General features: G+C 54.4%; 6 protein-coding genes across 6 annotated transcripts; 4 read left to right on the top strand and 2 right to left on the bottom strand.

The window, feature by feature from the left end:
• Nucleotides 1-576: 576 nt before the first annotated feature.
• Nucleotides 577-2246, top strand: EsH8_I_001412 (major facilitator superfamily domain-containing protein; the record flags this gene model as incomplete). Its single annotated transcript, XM_083268825.1, has 3 exons — nt 577-757; nt 820-1523; nt 1605-2246. 3 exons carry the CDS (start codon nt 577-579, stop codon nt 2244-2246), a joined length of 1527 nt encoding a protein of 508 aa, XP_083119263.1.
• Nucleotides 2247-2780: 534 nt separating this feature from the next.
• On the bottom strand, nt 2781-3757 carry EsH8_I_001411 (protein tyrosine phosphatase-like domain-containing protein; the record flags this gene model as incomplete). The annotated part of the gene is made up of 4 exons (XM_083268824.1): nt 2781-2854; nt 2934-3073; nt 3147-3360; nt 3517-3757. 4 exons carry the CDS (start codon nt 3755-3757, stop codon nt 2781-2783), a joined length of 669 nt encoding a protein of 222 aa, XP_083119262.1.
• Nucleotides 3758-4762: 1005 nt separating this feature from the next.
• EsH8_I_001410 (uncharacterized protein) lies at nt 4763-10597 on the top strand (the record flags this gene model as incomplete). Its single annotated transcript, XM_083268823.1, has 4 exons — nt 4763-5875; nt 5977-6213; nt 7668-10026; nt 10083-10597. 4 exons carry the CDS (start codon nt 4763-4765, stop codon nt 10595-10597), a joined length of 4224 nt encoding a protein of 1407 aa, XP_083119261.1.
• A 1552-nt stretch (nt 10598-12149) lies between these two features.
• Nucleotides 12150-13172, top strand: EsH8_I_001409 (uncharacterized protein; the record flags this gene model as incomplete). The annotated part of the gene is made up of 2 exons (XM_083268822.1): nt 12150-12756; nt 12814-13172. 2 exons carry the CDS (start codon nt 12150-12152, stop codon nt 13170-13172), a joined length of 966 nt encoding a protein of 321 aa, XP_083119260.1.
• An 836-nt stretch (nt 13173-14008) lies between these two features.
• Nucleotides 14009-14928, bottom strand: EsH8_I_001408 (uncharacterized protein; the record flags this gene model as incomplete). The annotated part of the gene is made up of 2 exons (XM_083268821.1): nt 14009-14014; nt 14053-14928. 2 exons carry the CDS (start codon nt 14926-14928, stop codon nt 14009-14011), a joined length of 882 nt encoding a protein of 293 aa, XP_083119259.1.
• Nucleotides 14929-17933: 3005 nt separating this feature from the next.
• EsH8_I_001407 (uncharacterized protein) lies at nt 17934-19873 on the top strand (the record flags this gene model as incomplete). The annotated part of the gene is made up of 6 exons (XM_083268820.1): nt 17934-18021; nt 18080-18405; nt 18472-18694; nt 18751-19084; nt 19203-19723; nt 19776-19873. The coding sequence occupies 6 exons, from the start codon at nt 17934-17936 to the stop codon at nt 19871-19873; spliced, it is 1590 nt and encodes a 529-aa protein (XP_083119258.1).
• Between the last annotated feature and the right edge of the window lie 126 nt (nt 19874-19999).

Below are 19999 nucleotides of genomic sequence, written 5' to 3'. Positions count from 1 at the left end.
TACACTGACTAGAGGACGACTGGTCCATAGCCGGCCCAGTGTGCTGTTGAGCTTTGAAGGCACCTGGTTTGTTGAGTATGGGGACAGCTCCTCGGATACAACTCCCGAAGGCACCCTGACTACAGAGTCTAGCGTCGGCCTCCATGCGCAGCATGACCCCACGAATGAATAGAAACTAGTGTCGACTAGTTCCTGGAGAGCATCCCAGCCGCCGCCACCTAAACCCCGTCTTTGCGGAGTGCCTGGGGAAGACCCCGCGTTCCCCAACCCTCTTGATGAGTCGCGTGTCTCAAGGTGTTCAACCCCAGACAGCAGGCCACCAGACAAGTTGACTATATAACAATGTCTCAAGCGCCCGCAGAGTTCATACCCTTCTGTGCTTCATGGCCTGAGCTTCCTTGCCAATATATCCTTTCAACCAGATCCAACCATCCTGCCAGAAAGACCAGGGGGTTTGTGGTCTTCCGCAGTAGCCAATCGGAGATACCAGGCCCAGGCGTCTTTTAACCTTATTCGCCAATTGCATTCAACTCTGATCAACACAAAGAAGTCGTTCCGCAGAAGATAACCAACATCATGTCGGACAAGAGAGACGACCCTCACGCGGCCGCAGTTGCTGAGGAGCTCGAAATGACCAAAAAGCAAGACGAAGAGCATGTGGCCTTTGAGGAGATCAGCCCCGAAGAAGAGAGTGCGCTTGTGCGCAAGCTCGACAGAGTTTTGATGCCGCTGATGGCATTTGTGTATTTCTTCCAGTGTAAGGAGCCCGTTGAATGACCTGCCTTGATGAACCGTGCTAACCGCGTCGACCACCAACAGACCTCGACAAGCAGTCGATCAACTATGCGTCAGTTTTCGGCCTGCGGAAGGACCTGAGACTGACTGGCCAGGACTTCTCGTGGGTCATCTCCCTCTTCTACTTTGGCCAGCTCTGCTCCGAGTACCCCGCCGCCTACCTCATGGGCCGGCTCCCGATCACGCTCTTCGTCGGCGTCACCATCATCGTTTGGGGCGGCGTCGAAATGTGCCTGGGGGCGACGCACGACTTCAGGGGCCTCGCGGCGGCGCGCTTCTTCCTGGGCTTCGCCGAGGGCGCCGTCTCGCCGGCCTTCATCATCATCACGTCCAACTGGTACCGGCGCCGCGAGCACCCGATCCGCGTCGCCACCTGGGTGTCCATGTCGGGCGTGTCGCAGATCCTGGGCGCGCTGATGATGTACGGCATCGGCGGCGCGGCCGAAATGGCCATGGAGAAGTGGCGCGTCATGTTCCTCATCAGCGGCGGGCTGACGTCGGCCTGCGGCATCGCCTTCTGCGCGCTCATGCCCCGCGACACCACGACGGCCTGGTTCCTGACCCCGCGCGAGCGGGAGATCGCCACGAGGCGGCTCGCGCTCGACCGCGGCACCCGCGACAGGGCCGAGTTCAACTCGAAGCAGATGTTCGAGGCCCTGCGGCAGCCGCAGACGTGGATGTACTTCATGATGGCGCTCTGCATCACCCTCACTACCCCCATCCTCAAGGTACGTTTTATGTTTTCTTTTCTTTTTTGTCCTGGTTCCCTTCCCGCAAAGAGTTTGTCTAACGGCGGTTTGTCCAAACAGTTCTCCTCCCTCGTGATCAACGGGTTCGGCTACTCCCCCTTCCGGACCATGCTGGTCGGCCTCCCCGGCGGCGCCATCAGCTTCGCCACCATCTGGGCCAGCGCGCTGATCCCGCGCTTCTTCCCGGGCACGCGGGTCTACACGTCGATCGGGCTCTCGCTCGTGCCGCTGGTCGGGTCGGCGCTGCTGATCGCGCTGCCGGCCAAGGGCGCCGAGTGGGGCATCGTGGCCAGCACGTGGCTCGCGGCGTGCTGCAGCTCGCTGCTCAGCTCGACGGCGGCCATGATGGCGTCCAACGTCAAGGGCAACACCAAGAAGAGCGTCGTCAGCGCGGGCTTCTTCATCGTGTACTGCGTGGGGTGCATCGTGTCGCCGCAGGCGTGGACCGAGAGCGACGCGCCGCGGTACACCAAGGGCTGCATCCTCAGCGTCGCGAGCTGGGTCGCGCTCGTCGCCACGTACGCCGTGTACGGCGCCGCGCTCAAGAGGGAGAATGCCCGGAGGGACCGGCTGGCGGCGGAGGGCAACTACGAGTACAGCGTCGGCGGGCACGACGGGGGTGCGGCGGCGATCCGCATGGGCGTGGCGGTCGACTCGGACATGACGGATGTGCAGGACAAGGCGTTCAGATACAACCTGTAAATTGTTGGGTGCGAAGATCTGCCGCCATACTCTTGGATATGGGATGGGATAGTGAATTTATCAAATTCGAGTTTTGTTGTTTTACTTGATGGCCCCATGTCCCCGTAATCATCTCATACTGGTCTCTGGTGATGGGCCTGGCCTACTAACACGGAGCACTTTATCTTTTGACCGCTCCTGGTTCATGATTGGGCGATGATTAATCTGATTAATTACGTGGGTTGGTAACGCCTACTTAGGAGAAACACCCAACGGGCTATTTGGCTGCTAATTAAGGCTCCGACGATGCAGAGTGCTCAGTCACAATCCGACAAACCGGATGACAGAGTCTGGGATGAGAGTGACAGCATGTGTGTGTGGCGTTTGTGCATTGGCAGGGTCTCTTGGACCCCTTTTTCCATGGCAGCCCTCGGATGGTGCAGCCGAAGCCTATTTCCGGGAAAGGTCGACAGCAAATCCGGAGCTTGGGCCGGGTCCAGTCAATCGTTGCGATGCGACTTGATGCGCCGCCGCCGCCCGCAAGCAGAAAATCAACTACTGTGCCTTCTTGATCTTCGACAGCGTCTTTCTCCTCTGCTTGATCATGTAGGTGTACATGGTGTAAGACCCTGTTTTTTTTTCGTTTCAGTCGTCAGCGGGCGAGAACCACCCCCACGTGGGTTTCAAGGAGCTTTGCCAAGAACGTACCGGGGATATATAAAGACAGGCAGAAGTAAAAGACGTAGGGGATGACGGGGCTGAGGTGGCCGGCGGGCTCAATGGCCTTGTACAGGAGCCACCATTCGGACGCGATGCCGATGGGGTACAGGGGGTAGAACATGGTGTAGCTGTGTCATTGTCAGGCTGTCCGGTCTCGCGGCTGGGAGGGGCGGCGGTTGTAGGGAATACGAAAATACTCACCGCAGCCAGACGAGGGCGTCGGACGCCATGCCGTGGAGGTTCAGGGCCAGGTAGGCATAGCGGATGGTGTCGGCGGTGGACCACGACAGCAGGAGGGCGAGGTAGGCGTTGGAGGCGGCGGTGGTCTCGGGGAAGCTGAAGCAGACCATCCAGACGATGATGGTGCGGGCGACGACCTGCAGAGCCGTTGTCCCCACGGGGGACTTGACGAGGCCTGCGTCCTGAGTCAGCCGGGTTTGTCTCAGTGTTGTTTATTTTTGGCGCACTGCGGTTTTGCGTCCCAGTCTTTTTTGGATCCGGGCGTAGCAGCAGCGAAGAGTACCATAGCAGGCGGGAAAGGGGGGGGGGGAGGGTGAGGTAAGCGGCTCACCAACAGCAGAATGCACGACTTCAATCAGGGTGAGCGTCTGCACCCATCGCGCGCGGGGCTCCGTGGCCTGGTAGAGCTCGAGCTTGCCCTTGGAGGCGGCGTTGGTTGCGACGCTGATGAAGATGGACGCCCACAGGCTGGCGAAGAGGGCGTTGTACAGCGTCAGGTATACGACTCTGGCACCACCGCCGCCGCCGCCGCCGCCGCCGGCTACTTTCTTTTCATTCACAGCAGATGCCATTGCGAATCTTTCTATACACTCTCGGTGCCCGGGGCTCTGAAGCTTCTTGATGCCTTTACAGAGTTTGTTGTCGTGACCAGCAAGCAAGCTCGGACCAGGTAGCAAATATTACACTTTTAGGGGTATTTTTTTTTCACATTGTTTTCTTTTTCCCCCTTTCCCATGAAGCTTGCCATGCCCCCTGTTTGCTGACTAAGGGACCATGACAGCTCCCCCGGCGTACAAAGAATTTACCGAGAAGGAGGGAAATGGGACAAAAAAAGGGGAGCAAATTCGAGAAACGGGGAAAGAAGCCGTCTGGCCGGGTAAGGGACGAGTCGCAGAGGCTGAGAAGCCGAAAACCCCTGCCGGCGCTGCCGTAGTGCGGTACGTACCCCTGCACCCGGCACTGTCTAAATGCAGTGGGGTGACAGCACGCCGATTGACCAATGGCGCAGCTGCCTTTGGAAAGCTAGGAGCCGGCAAGAGATGCGGAGCTTCCGATTTCTTCCCAGATGGCTGCCGGGGTACACCGAGAAGCCCGCCGCTTTTGGGGGGGGGGGACTGGAGCTTGGAGTCCTCTCACGATGCTGGCGCCCGCATGGCATGATGACGACGAGATGCAGGAAACCCAGGGTGCGCATTCTGATGACAAAAAACATTCAATTAGTCAAACTAGACAGACATGTACAATTCAGCTGCATTGACAACAAGATGTGAGGGGGTTGACAGACATGGTCGAGCTTGCATCGTGTCCCAGCTAGGAATAGAGCAAACAAACACAGCGCCAATAAAGCGGCGGTGGATTCTGTCACGCTGCCGAGCCAGCAAAGCTCCAACTTCAAATTTCCCTTTACAATTTTTCCGAGCGTCCCTTCCTCTCTGTAAGAGTCACCCAACTTGCTCAACGCAACTAAAACAAAAACCATATACCCTCATATTCTGCTCGTTCGCTTCGGATCGCCGGGCCTCTTGTTCAACACACACCCCCCTCCCCGAGAAACGAGAAAGAAGCAGAAAAAAAAAATGATGCGCTCCCAGCTCCAATCCGTGGGCCGCCTGGCCAAGCCCTCGACGGCCGCGACCCCCAGACTCGCGAGCGCAGCCCAGTGCCACATCACCAACGCCGCCTCAAAAGCGACGACGACAAGAAGCCTCGCGACGGCCACGCGCTCCGCCTCGAGAACGATACCCCGTGCCGCCTACCCCGCGCTCGCCTCGTCCCAGTACCGCTCCTTCAGCACCACCCGCATCCAGCATGGTGAGGTCATCATCACCGTCCCGCAAATGGCCGAGTCCATCACCGAGGGCACTATCGCCTCCATCGGCAAGCAGGTCGGCGACCGCGTCGAGGCCGACGAGGAGGTGGCCAGCATCGAGACGGACAAGATCGACGTCGCCGTCAACGCCCCCGAGGAGGGCACCATCGTCGAGCTCTTCGTCGCCGAGGGCGACACCGTCGAGGTCGGCCAGAAGCTCGCGCGCATGGAGACCGGCGCCGCCCCCGAGGGCGAGGCCAAGAAGGAGTCCAAGCCCGAGCCCGCCGCCGAGTCCAAGCCCGCCGAGTCCGAGAGCAAGCCCGAGCCCGCCGCCCCCGCGCCCGCCCAGGAGCAGAAGAAGGCCCCCGAGGCGCCCAAGCAGCAGGAGAGCAAGCCCGCGGCGGCCCCCAAGCCCGCCCAGCAGCAGAAGCCCGCCGACGCGCCCCAGGTGCCCTTTGGCGCCACCGGCCTCTTCTCCCGCGGCGAGCGCACCGAGAAGCTCACGCGCATGCGCAAGACCATTGCCACCAAGCTCAAGCAGTCGCAGAACATGACGGCGTCGCTGACCACCATCAACGAGGTCGACATGTCGGCCCTGATGGCCTGGCGCGCCAAGAACAAGGAGGACGTCATGAAGCGCCACGGCGTGCGCCTGGGGTACATGGGCGCCTTCACCAAGGCCACCTGCCTGGCCGCCCAGCAGGTGCCCCAGCTCAACGCCTCCATCGACACCGACAAGGAGGTCATCACCTACAGGGACTACGTCGACATCAGCATCGCCGTCTCCGCCCCCAAGGGCCTCATCACCCCCGTCCTGCGCAACGTCGACAGCCTCGACATCATCGGCATTGAGCGCGGCGTCGCCGAGCTGGCCGCCAAGGTGAGCTTCCCCCCATCTCCCCCCCTTCCCCCTGGATTTCCCCCTTTTTCTCCTCGCGGGTCATAGAACCTTGACGTGACGGAAATGCTGACGTACCACAGGCCCGCGACAGCAAGCTCTCCATGGCCGACCTCGAGGGCGGCAACTTCTCCATCAGCAACCCCGGCATCTTCGGCTCGCTCTTCGGCACCCCCGTCATCAACTACCCCCAGGCCGCCGTCTTCAACATGAACGGCATCAAGGAGCGCCCCGTCGTCGTCGACGGCAAGCTCGAGATCCGCCCCATGATGTACATCACCGTCACCTACGACCACCGCCTCATCGACGGCCGCGAGGCCGTCACCTTCCTCAACATCGTCAAGAGCTACATCGAGGACCCCGCCAGGCTCCTCCTGGCTTAATTTTAATCACTTCTCCTACGCGTAGAGAGGCGGAGAGAGAGAGAGATGCCTGTAGAAAGTGGGGCCCAGCCGCCCGGTAGTGGTCGGCAGCCACTCGGTAGTGTCTATGGATATGTATTTTACTTTGTAAGGGGGCGGGATATGGCTGATAGCATTGCCATGCGGGCATTGGGGGCGTACACTGCTGCATCTTAGATGGGGTTTCGGTTCGTAGATCATTGGTAGAATACCAATGTCCAGCATTTTGACCCTGGTTCGGTCGTCGCCGCGGCTCACAGTGCGTGTCCCGGACACCTTGCCCAACATCCTATTGTAATTCGTCGCGTACTACAAAGTATAGTGATCTTGGGGTTGTTCCTCTGGGGTTCCCCGCGGGGATCAGTCTCGCCGCCGGGACCACGAGCGCCACATATGTCTTGCTTCCCCGCAATCAATATTACTTTGCTCGCGAACGGGGCTCTTCAAGCGGTTCCATTATCTTGGACAAAGACCGGCACCATCCACGTTGGCTGTCCCGGGTGGAAATTCCGGGCGGTGGCTGGCTGCACATGGGGGGTCCGTCGTTCAGGGCCACTGGGCTTCGGCTTCGATATCCGAGGGCGACACCCCGATTTTCCCACGGACGACGGGCCAAGTCGCCCCTTCGTGGCGACACCTGGAAGATCTCGGACTCTCACCACGCTCTCTGGCTCGAGCATGGCATTTGCAGGCATAGGCAACTTGCCAATGTTGAAGCCGCGCTGAGTAGCCGAGCTCGGGTTCGCGCTGGTTTCGCCGACGCAATGGAGCCCGCTGCACCGCGGGACGTGGGGTATGTCAACGGTGCATCCCCGCGTGTAAGTCGCGGGTCTGCAAGACCTGGCATTGTTGCTTTCTGCTCGTGTGGTCACGGTTACGGTCCTCTTTGTCTTTTCCCGTCTTGACCCGTCAAACTACCAGAATCGGAGCATAATCTTCTGCCAACTTCGTCGCAGTTCATACATTGCGCATGCTTTCAGCGGGAGGGGGGCGATATTGATACCACAAACGTGCGACAACCGGGCAGCCGTCACAAACCATCTCCAAAATGCTTCGTTCTCTCCACACAGCCTCTCGAGGCGCTGCCACAAGAGCGCTCTCTCAAGGGCGCACTGCAACTTCACTTTCTCCGAGGCAGTGCCTCGCTGCACACATTTTTGCAGAACACCCGGCGTCAAAATCGCAACGAGCATGCTTCTCTTATGGACGCTGCGCTCTGGCACCGCAGAAGGGCAGGTCATATGCCACGGCCGCAGAAGCTGTCGACCTCAGAGCCCCTCCGGTAAGGCCAATTCATACGATTCTGTTCTTCGTGCTCATCAGACTAATATTCTGCTCCCTTCCGCCAGAGCCCGATAGATTCATTCCTCCAGGGAGGCGCGGCGAACTACGTCGACGAGATGTACCTCGCATGGAAAGCTAACCCAGAGAATGTTCATGTGTCATGGCATACCTACTTCCGCAACATGGAAGACCCCTCGGTGCACTCGACGCAAGCCTTCCAACCGCCCCCCGGGCTGATATCGAGCCGGCACACAACACTGACGCAAACCACGCCCAACGTCGAGTCGAGCGACGCTGTATACTACCTAAAGGCGCAGAACGTTGTGCGGGCGTTCCAAGAGCACGGCCACACCCGCGCCGACATCAACCCCCTGGGGAAAGTCGGCAATGATACCGTCAAGCCGCACGCCAGCCTCCCAAGCACGGCAAACCTTAGCAAGTACGGTTTTACCCCCGCGGATCTGGACCGCGAAATACCTCTCGGCCCGGAACTGCTGCCGCATCTCTCCCAGGAGAACAAGACCATGAAGCTCCGGGACATCATCGCCGCTTGCGAGCAGATCTACTGCGGCTCTTTCGGCGTCGAGTACCTCCACATCTCGGACCCCGTCAAGCGTGACTGGATCCGCGAGCGCGTGGAGGCGTACCATACCTCCAGCGTCTCCGCCGAGGAGAAGCGGCGCATCCTCGACACGCTGATCTGGGCCACCAGCCTCGAGCGCTTCCTCGCCGCCAAGTTCCCCAACGAGAAGCGCTTCGGGCTCGACGGCGCCGAGGGCCTGGCCCCGGGGCTGGCCGCGCTCATCGACCGCTGCGCCGAGGCGCACGGCGTGCAGGACATCGTCATCGGCAGCTGCCACCGCGGGAGGATGAACCTCATGAGCACCGTCTACGGCAAGGACTTTGAGACGCTGTTCCGCCAGTTCGCGGGGGCGGAGAAGTTCGACGCGGACAACGGGCAGACGGGAGACGTCAAGTACCACTTCGGCATGGACGGCTCGAGGACGACGGCCGGGGGCAAGACGGTGGGCGTGTCCATGCTGCCCAACCCTTCGCACCTGGAGGCCGTGGACCCCGTCGCCCAGGGCAAGGCCAAGGCCGTGCAGCACGCCAAGAACGACGTCGACCAGTCCAAGGTGATGTTCATGGCGCTTCACGGCGACGCCGCCTTCTCCGGCCAGGGCCCCGTCTACGAGACGCTCAACCTCTCCGGCCTGAAGGGGTACGAGGTCGGCGGCACCGTCCGCCTCATGGTCAACAACCAGATCGGGTTCACGACGGACTCGCCCGACTCGAGGTCGACGCCGTACTGCACCGACCTGGCCAAGTTCATCGAGGCGCCCGTCTTCCACGTCAACGCCGACGACCCGGAGGCCGTCGTCTTCCTCGCCAAGCTCGCCGCGGACTGGAGGGCCGAGTTCCGCTCCGACATCGTCATCGACGTCAACTGCTACCGCCGCTTCGGCCACAACGAGATCGACCAGGCCAGCTTCACGCAGCCCGAGATGTACAAGAAGATTGACCAGCAGAAGCCCCTCATGGACAAGTACATTGAGAAGCTCGTCGCGGAGGAGACCATGTCGGCCGAGGTGATTGCGCAGCAAAAGGCCTGGGTCTGGGAGGAGCTCGAGCAGAAGCTGGCGAGGAGCAAGCTACCCGTCGAGGGCGGTGAAGGGGCCGCCCAGCCCGAATCAGCTGTCGCCGAGGACTCCTCTCCGGCCACGGGCGTGGACGAATCCAAGCTCGCGACGGTAGCCCAGGCCATCACCAGCGTTCCGGACGGCTTCACGCTCCACCGCAACCTGCAGCGCATCCTCGCGGCGAAGAAGCAGGCGTTCGACGCCGGGTCCGTGGACTGGTCGACAGCCGAGGCGCTCGCCTTCGGCTCGCTGCTGCTGGAGGGCAAGCCCGTGCGCATCAGCGGCCAGGATGTCGAGCGCGGGACCTTCTCGCAGCGCCACTCGGTCCTGCACGACCAGGTCACGCACGCGGAGCACACGCCGCTGAACCACCTCGACGACGGGGGCGCGGCGCAGGCGGCGTACGCGGCCGTCAACTCGCCGCTGAGCGAGTTCGGCGTGCTCGGCTTCGACTACGGCTACTCGCTCGCCGCGCCCGGCGCGCTGGTCATGTGGGAGGCGCAGTTCGGCGACTTCGCCAACAACGCCCAGGTCGTCCTCGACCAGTTCATCGCCTCGGGCGAGGCCAAGTGGCTGCTCCGCTCCGGGCTCGTCGTGTCGCTGCCGCACGGGTACGACGGGCAGGGCCCGGAGCACTCATCGGCGCGCCTGGGCCGGTTCCTGGAGCTGTGCAGCGAGGACCCGAGGGCGTGGCCCGCGGACTTGGCGCGGGCGCGGGAGGCCGGCAACATGCGCGTCGTGTACATGACGACGCCGGCCAACTTGTTCCATGCGTTGAGGAGGCAGGTTCACTCCCCGCACAAGAAGCGTACGTTCCTACCCTTACCCCCCATGACTTTTGAAAAACGATACTGACATACTCAGCCCTCATCATCTTCTTCTCCAAGTCCCTCCTGCGGCACCCGCTCGCTCGCTCGTCGGTGCAGGAGTTGAGCGGCGAGTCGTCGTTCCAGCCGGTCCTCCCCGACCCCGAACACGGCGGCAGCATCGTCCCGAGGGAGGAGATTTCCCGCGTGATCCTGTGCAGCGGCCAGGTCTACGCCTCGCTGCACAAGTACCGCGAGGCAAAGGGCATCAAGGACGTGGCCATCACGCGCATCGAGGAGCTGCACCCCTTCCCCTGGGCCGAGGTGAAGCAGAACCTGGACTCGTACCCCGCCGCGAAGACGGTGGTGTGGTGCCAGGAGGAGCCGTACAACGGCGGCGCGTGGCAGTACATGCGCGACAGGCTCGAGACGGTGGCCGCCGAGTCGGAGAACCACAGGACCAGCAGGATCGTGTACGCCGGCAGGGGTGCGGGTGCCGCTGCGGCGACGGGGTCGAAGAAGACGCATCAGAAGGAAGAGGAGGCGCTGCTCGAGACTGCATTCGGGGTTTGATGTCGTCCAATTCAGTTTGCCCCAGACCAAGTTGCGGCGTGAGGCGGTACCATCCATCGACCGGGCTTTGTTATGAGTGCGAGCCAATGGAGTCCATGTGGTTTTATTTATGCGACACTTGTATGGGACTTTTGTAAATTCATGGGCTTCAGGGCCCCTAGACATCTGATGAGCGATGATACTAAAGTACCAAACTTTTTGAATTGATTCCTTTCAAAACAGCCTATCTTTTCCAGCGGCTTCCTGTGGCGGTGCTCGAGTGACATCAATCCTTGCCGACGGTCATTTGGTGGTTGGCTGGCGCGGCACCTGCTCCTGGCACGTTGCATCAGGCAGCCATTTTTGGAACTGACTTGAACTCGATGAAGCAACCCCCATGCGCCGCAGCCACACATACGAGATAGCCACACCATTCAACCTCGATATCCTGTCTTTGATTGTTTTGAATATTTACAAACAAGGTAGTTCAACAATCCCTCGCTGCGGCAAAACCAGTCATGAAGTCATCGTCACAAGTTCTTCAAATGACAACTGGCCCCGGCCGCGCCCAACATACATGTGCCTTGCAGACATGATGGAGACAAGCTTACTGACCGTTTTATTGTAAAATGACATTTGAAATTCCATCTGGGGTTTACGTGGCAAGGAGGTGTATCGACTGGGCCACTGACCCTCCCTTTCACATTTTCAAATGTACCCTCTGGCTCGGCCAACGATTGACCGAGGCATCTTGATGAAAAATACGAAGGAATTGTTTCCTGCAGCTGCTTTGATGTAGCGTAGCCATTTATTCTAGAGAATTGTATTCACTTGGTGGTTAATCGGTGTATCCAAAACTTCAGCAGGTGCCTTATTTTTATTATCATACCCTATCAAGAGCAAACACCCCTCCAAATGGTTGAAAGTCCAAGGTTATATAGGCGGGTCAATATTTAATTGAAGACTTCATCGTATGAAACTCAACGTTGCATTTTTCTCCCGCCAATGCAGAGAATGCATGTTCCCTTGCGGGCAGCTCGGCGTGCTATACATCTCCGGTGTTTGCTTCCCAACGTTGACAATACATACACAACTGGCTTATGACGTGAGCCAGGCCAAAACTAGCGGTACTCGGCAATCATTCATGTCTTAGTATTGAACAGTTGCAATACCCGATCATTTAGGCACTCGTCCGTTTTTCTAGCGGTTTTCCAGCCTCACCGCGCCCAGTGGCACAGCATTGCAAGTAGCTCGATTTAAGCCTAGTGCAACTACCAGTCAAATGCTGCGCCATGCCGATCTTAAATCCTTTAAATCCTTCCCTAGTTCTGCACGGGCGATGTTCAAAATCTTGGCATGCGTCATTTACTGGTGTGTCTTCAAGAGCAAGCTAAAAGTAATGGAATGCATTCAACGCTGTCCCATGGTACAAAAGAAACTGGAATTCCTGGCGCGAATGCTACGAACACCCGGGCAATGATCTTTTGTCCACTTCGGCTTAATCGAAATCTTTAAAATCCTCCGTTGCATCACACAAAAGACCAAGCGCAACCCGTACACAGCAGAGCTCAGCATGGAGGCCTCTCCGAGATTGCTCATTCTCCTCCTTGCTCTAGGGTTCAACCAGCAGGCCGAGGCCAAGTTTAATCATTTCTCTGGCCTATCCGAACGCGCCATTATCCAGGCCCGCAACGAAACGACAATCCTACTCGACGACGCCGTGCAACATCCCAATGCCACAGGAAGGTGGCCAATTATCGGCATCGACGTGTCCAAGCCCCTGCTGGACCACCCGACCACCGAAGATTACGGCCATGGAAACGGGTGGAGCATCGACATCGCCGTTGCGACCAATGTCAGTACCGAAGGCGTCACAAACTCGAATCCGTCTCGCATCTTGCTCAAAGCCCCGGAGAACGCTTTCGCAGATTTGAATTCGACCACCAACGCCATCAACAACTACAGCGTGTGCGCGGTGACGTGGTTCACAAATACCTGGACGCTGGGAGAAATCAAGAAGCTGAACGAGGACGTCGACGGGTCCTGCAATGGAGTCATATCCACAGAGTGCATCAAGGACTTGAAGCAAACTCTAGCGGGACAGCCGTGTAGCAGGACTAGCTCCTTTACGAAACCTGAAAGTTGCAAGGATGCTCTCAGCTCTTTTTCTGCGTTCCAATGTACGACTCCTAAAACAATAGCTCTGATTAATGCCCCCAGCTAACGTGTCGGAATAGCAAACGTAACGTTTAACTTCACGGAAGAAGCATCACACAGCTCCAATTCATCTTTCCGATTGTTTGGGTCATACGTACCTTATAACAACAAGTCGGACGAGGCGAACACACGGGACATTTATGACCAAGCCCTCACAAATGTCTACCCCGTCCTCCTCACGTATAACTACGACGACGGGCAGAGGCAGGATAATTACAGCGTCTTCCACTGTGTCCGCGCCAACAACATCGTGGAAGGCAGTCGTAAGCCGGAAACGTTTGGAAGCTACAGAAGAAACTCGGCGGGTCGGGCTACTGGGTCATTATTTTCCCTCGTCGTAGGGATTTTTGTGTCTGTAGTGATTACGGATTGGCTGTGAGGAGCTCTATAGAAAGGCGTCTGGGCTAGAATATGGAGGTAGGCCTTTGCGTCCACAGCAGTTATTGTCAGTCGACTCAACCAAAGAGAGTTTTAATGAAAGTTTGGAGAATCAATGGAATGAGACTTGCCAAATTTTCTGTGTAGTAATACCTTAGGCCTATTGCAGTCGATACAAGCTTAATATAAATTTTGGAGGCATGTTTCTCCTTGCAATAGTTGAAAACATATGCTCCCAAGATTATTTAAAATTAACACGTCTCCATATTCAATTAGCATGCTGATTACTCTCTGTCCCTTTCAGTTTTGGAACCGTGTTTGGCTTTCTGTGTTAGTGCTTTGATCAAGTACTTCCTCGCTAGGGTTAGAGTGGCTCACTTAGGGTATAGTGGGAATTCGGGGTGAACCTGATAGCCTGGCTGCTTGCACTCATCTTTATTAGCTTGTTAAGCTATACAGTCGTTGCTTAGGTAACTTGATATCTACAAATAGAATATCCATATGAAGTTCTAATGTCGGTGCAGGTCGAGGGCGGGCGAGAGCAGTTATGTCGATTGCTTTTCGTGGGTATCAGAACTGGGGCTGAGTCATTGTAATTAGGATTGGGGGCAAGGTTAACTCGTTGTTGATGAGAGCACCCGGCCTGTTAATTCCGAGTGATAGTGACGCACTCATACGGCATATGTTCCAGGACATAAGACATCCTATTTTCTAAAGTTTCCCACCTGGTTATGGATTTTAACAAACAGGTACTGCGACGCAGACGAGCACGTTACGGAACTGGTGTCAACCACATTCCAATTAACGGATCCAACTCTTCATTACTATCTTATTCAATTAAGCCTGATAACATATTGTGCATCCTGTTGTTGTGCTTCTACAATGCAAGTGCGAAGGCGATATCTGAGTTCGTGGACAATAAACGGTGATGAGCCAATCGAGCCAATCGTTGTCCAGCCCTCTGGTATCTCCGCTTGCGGTGTGTCAAATATCCTCCCGTACTCGATTTTAGCGGCGCCAACTCGAAGATAATCCCTGGAGACCTTTTCTTTAGAAACCATAACAGCGAAAATAGCCAGCTGAGTGGCAAAGAGTGGCACCATAAAGACACCCTGGCCTTGGGTCAAACTTATAACGTCTTCTTTGGACCCTTCCAAGTCCAAGTGAGATCCACTTTCGATTACATCGTCAGTGATACGGAAACCAGCCACTTCAAACTCAGCAATTGTATCCCCTAACCACTCGATGGAGTTCAGCACCAGAGGGACACATTCCAACTCGATTTGGCCCATGGCTTGAAAAGCCGAAGTGCCCGCCTCATCAGGCGTAGGATAATTCAGAATCGTAGCAAAATGATCGATTACCTCCTCTGAAGCAGAAGGGAAAAATATTTCCCCTTCAACGGCCATCCAGGACCAGCTAGGAGCACGGTAAGACGTGCTACTTGATGGCCATTCTTCGCTGTCGGTACCGGCACGGTACCAACCAAGATCATAGATCAAAGTGCTTTTCCAAAGCCCGGCGACATATTCGTCTCCCGTGCAGGCCTCGATCATTTTGGCAACGCCCCCAAAGGCTACGAGCTTATCCTTTTTAAACGTCAGATCGCACCGGGAGTACTGTGCAACAACGTAACTCCATGCCTCGCGGAAATGATTGTTTCCAAGCTCGCCTCGTGATTGGTCTCGGATAAGTGCTGAAAGAATGTCGGATTTGGATTGGGGCAGAAGAACAGACGGTAGCCCGTCTGGGAACATCTCGAGCGCTGTGAGTTGATTGCATTCCCATGCTAACTGTCGTTTTCCGTAGTGTAACACCCTGGGTGCTAGGAATCGTTCTTGAAAAACCCATGCTCTTTGCATCAGTGGTGTCTTCTCGACCACATCATTCCAAATATCGCCGTCCATAAGCCAGTAGGGCTTTATTCGTCTACCAACTTCCATGATGACTTTCGTGGGGCGGGAAACGTCCCATGGTAGCGGGAGATGCAGAGGCATGTCCCCTCCTTCCCCAAGGTGGGATGCAGAGATGTTGAGCATAGAATGCGAATAAACCTTTTGCATAAGCAAAGCTTCCTTTTTCCAGTCGGAAAGGTCCGGGTCTTGTTTTATGCAAAGAGAGTCGATCCAAAGGTAGTGTATACCAAGACGCCAGGACAGCGTGATGCTGTCTTGAAAGACTTTGGGAAGTTTAGAAATGTTCACACACAATTGGAATCGTTCAATTGTTTCTGAAGTTAGTTTGTCGTATTGTACATCTCCCCAACGATGGCTGAGGGTGATGTAAGAATGAATCGGCGGAGTGTTCTTGGTCAAGATAAGTCTAGCGCTTTGGCCTTCATTGCTTAAATGCAGCAAGCGAGTTGGAAACCATCTTTCGTGGCTTTGGGTTTGACACTGCTGGTGATTTTGCTTGCAATTGCCGATCCAACTTGTAAGAAGCTCAAAATGGTCGACATTGCTTGAGCAAGGCATCACAGCCAGATCATTAGGCTCCAAGTAGTCTACATTTTGCGTTAGTCCATTTTCAAGTAGCTATTGACAAGGAGAAAACGCGTGGACATGGACTATATGTACCTTCAGAATTGAGGACGTTAACTTCAATTGAACATCCATATGCAAGATTGACATTAGGTGGACAAATACTGATGTGGAGAACCAACGGATCTAACTGATTGTGCGCGTATTTGAATTCGACCAGGAAAAATCGAATCTCGAGTGATTCTCGTTGCCAAACATCAAAAATTGCAATTTGCTCGTCCAGCTGCAGCCATTCTGAGAGCTTGGAGCAAATCCAGCACTTTTTAGCAGACGATGGGTCATAAGGTGGGTATATGCTGCTGCTTAGCTTTCGAGGTATTGGTCCGGGATGCACGATGCGAATGGAGTTCGCACAGAGTGTGCATATAGCCATGAGTATTTTGCATGAATGTTAAACCTCAAGACAAGTGTCACACGACTTTGCCTCGGCACTTTTGAACAAATAATAACAAGAAAAAAATGAAATGGAAAATGACGAGGCGGATGGGTTGAAAAATAGAGTGGATTGGATGAAGGCTCAACCTCACTGCGTCTCGGTCGTTGGGAACATATAAATATGAGAGGTTCGACCATTCATTGAGGCACAGTAGGATGCGTGGGCCTTGACACCTTTATACTAGATAAGCCAGCACTGAGAACTCCACCAACCTGGCCAGTTAGGGATGCAGTTTCATCACATGAATTGGAAATGATTTGTGGGTCCAAACATCGGAAATGTTTCTCATCCGACAAGATCAGAGGTATGCTGTAATTGCTCGTGATCTTCAGAGAAATTGCCAATACTTTCAGCGTAAAGGCAAAGACTTAAAAACGAGGTCGAAAGTAAAACTTAAAGAGCATCGAATTTGGTTACGACAGTGTACTAGGTGACTATATTCTGCAAGTCATACGCCCATTTCGCATTCTAATTCCTAGGTCACATTCACATAGATAACATATGCATATTGTAGGATGTTATTAAACCGAGCCTCTACTAGCTATAACAGTTACTGGAAATAGCTATACACATCTTGCATCTGCGTCTCAGTCGGTTCTTTGGTAAAAGATGGAAGAACGAATCATTGGAGGGGCCTCTCATTCTCTTACTAGGGTTGGTCTATTGATCGTCGTGGCAACTTTCGTAAGTGTTGTTCACACCACCAGAAGTGACATGGTGGGAAGCCATGCGCCAAATTCGTCACTCAAGTTCGGTCTGAGACGAACACAATTGCCGTATGGATTTTCAATTTAGCGTCTAATCGTATTATGATACAAAAACTATTCCGCGACGTCTCATCTCAGACTAGAATGGGTTGAATGCCTTCGTGCGCTAGGTTAAGAAATTTCTGACTTTGTAAGATGCTAGTAGGTCAATACCAAATACCACTACCCTACAGTTGTTAAATCTGTCTGTAACTACTTACCAAGGCCTCGCTATTTGATACAAAAATGGTGAGGTTGGTTTTGAAAGCTCTTAGTGCATGTTCGAATATGTAGGGTTGCAAACGCAGCTCGTTAATTTCTAGTAACCACAGTGGACATTACTTAGTTCTTTTGTCTGGGTAATGAACTCTCTGATCAAACTGAAGGTACGGGAATAATGATGTTATTTAGAGCAGTCGAATACCGCTGTGGTCCATCAGTTGTGATCAAACCCCTTCCAAATATACTTCGAATATCGGCCAGTTACGGTTTTCTGGCAGCCCGAATTCAAAATTCAATAAAAAGCGAAATCGGATTTTGTTGCTGTTGCCTGCAGCTACATTCGTTTTCAGCTTTCATCCAAAGCTGTACTTCGTAACCAGATATTGGCCTGTGTCTAATGTGCTGATCTAGCTATCGCGTGGTGAATGATCTGATACTAGTCAGGCAGTCAGGCAGCCAGGAAAGCGCTTTCATCATTGGCTGGGTTTCAAGCCTGGAATTCACTGCAGCGGGCAATGCAATCATGCTGCTTAAGTGTGAGACCTCGGAATAAAGGGCGAATGAGAGCGTTGTAAATTGCTTCGCATGTAAGCGAGGGAGGAGGATAACTGCAGCGCGGCCATGGATGCAACCATGCAACCATGCAGCTACCACTTTCCTTTTTCCGCCTTGGCTTGTACTGGGGTGGTCTGCAATTGCTATTGTGATAAAAAGTGCTCTGTTTCCCTCTTCCCTGCTGATGTCTTGAATTGGTTCGTGGATGTGACCTACGTTTCTCGAAGAAAATTTGGTGGTGCCCAATGCAAGCCGATAACAAAATGACATCGCCGAGGTCATCTGCAAGTCAAATTGCAGCCAAGGACCCCCATTCAACAAGCACTTCCGACCGAGGGGTTGTCGAGAAAGGTTCGAACCCTTTTTTGAAAAATATTTTGGGTTCCTGGATGACTAAATCCTCTTACAGATGGCTCAATTCATACTACTAGCGCCGAAGACGCAGATCTGACTCGCCTAGGCCTCGAGTCACAGGCGAAACGAGATATCGGCCTTTTGGCCATCGTCTGCTTGGGATGGAATATTTGCAACAGTTGGACCGCGATTTCGGCTACACTGGCAATATCCGTTACTTCAGGTGGACCAGTCACGTTGCTTTATGGCATCATACTCATCTTTATCTTTGGAGGTGCATGCGCTCTTAGCATGGCCGAGATTGCTTCGGTGTATCCGACAGCGGGTGGCCAATACCATTGGACAAGCATTCTAGCACCCAAAAGAATTAGTCGCGAACTTGTAGGTTATTTTAATTTTTATTGAAGTGCCGTATGATTCGGCAGACTAACACAATCTATTCACCAGAGCTATTGTTGCGGCTCCATCAACTTCCTGGGCTGGATTGCAAATGGCGCCGGCTTCATCATCCAGATGCCCGTCATCGTTCTTTCGCTAGCGTCGTTTCTAGATCCTACCTACCTCCCAGAGACGTGGCACATCTTTCTGGTGTTTCAAGCCTTCAACCTTGCTTTCACTACTTACAATATTTTCTTGATGAAGCGCACCGCTTGGATTCATGATATTGGTTGTAAGTGACTGGCTAATGGCTTTTGGATAAATTGATGCTAACTTAAACAATGTTAGTCTTTTTCTCTTTGCTCGGCTTCTTCGTCGTTACTGTGACGTGCCTGGTGCGATCAAAACAGAAACAGGACAATTCTTTCGTATGGACCACTTTCGTCAATGAGACCGGTTGGTCGTCAAGGGGCATCGTTTTCCTGACCGGCTTGCTCAATCCCAATTTTATCTATTCAGGTCTTGATGGCGCTATTCATCTAGCCGAGGAGTGTACCCATGCTGCGTCTACGATACCGAGAGCTCTTATGTCAACCATCCTCATTGGTTTTGTATCAGCATTCACATTCAGCGTGGCGATGCTATACAGCTTCACTGAACTTGAGCCTGTCCTATCATCGCCGTAAGTTTGTACTCCATCTCTCTGTTCTCTTCCTCTCTGCGATCATGCCGAGTTTCCCATTCCGTGGACATCCAAGCTAGCACTTGAGAGATGGACAACTAAACATTGTTTCTGCCAGGCTCCCAATTCTTGAAGTATGGTACCAGGCAACAGGATCTAGCGCGGCAGCAACGGCTTTTGTCGTCGTTCTTTCTACGTGCGGCTGCTTTGCCTGTACTGGCGCGATCCAGACTGCTAGTCGATTGACCTGGTCGTTCGCCCGAGACGACGCAATAATCTTCTCATCTTTCCTGCGAAAGATGCACCCCAAACTTGGTGTCCCGGTCAACGCTCTTATCGCGAACTTTGTGCTCATCTTCGCACTTGGCTGTGTTTTTCTTGGCTCCTCGACAGCCTTTAACGCGTTGGTAGCCACTGGCCTCATTCTCCAACAAGTTAGCTTCGCGTTCCCGGCTGCCTTGGCTCTCTATCATCGCTACAGAGGCGCGGCGGCCTTTGAAGAAATACTTCCGAGACGAAAGTTTAAGTTGCCCGGCGCCATCGGTGCAATTGCCAATGTGCTAACGGTCGTCTTTGGCCTCGTGACTCTCATTTTCTACAATTTCCCGGTGATCATGCCAGTGTCGGCTTCAAATATGAGTATGTAAATTAATCCACTACCTTTCCTTACCAGTAACTGACCTAGAGACAGATTACGCTTGTGTGGTACTAGGGGTCATGTGGCTGTTTTCCGTCATTAACTGGTTTGGGTACGCAAACAAAAGATATAGAGGGCCCCGACTAGACTAAAGATTGCGTTCTGGTGTTTTGAACGCCGTGCAGTAAAGGGGAAAACGGCTTCATAACAATACCCTCCGACCTAAAAGAATTACAGAAAGTCATGGTGTGTCGTTTTTCAATCTGAAAGTTTGCTGT

The sequence above is a fragment of the Colletotrichum jinshuiense genome, chromosome 1 (assembly GCF_051148585.1).
Source record: "Colletotrichum jinshuiense chromosome 1, complete sequence".
Classification (NCBI taxonomy): domain Eukaryota; kingdom Fungi; phylum Ascomycota; class Sordariomycetes; order Glomerellales; family Glomerellaceae; genus Colletotrichum; species Colletotrichum jinshuiense.
The sequence above is the reverse complement of the archived record's forward strand: the minus strand, read 5'-3'. Positions and strand labels throughout refer to the sequence as shown.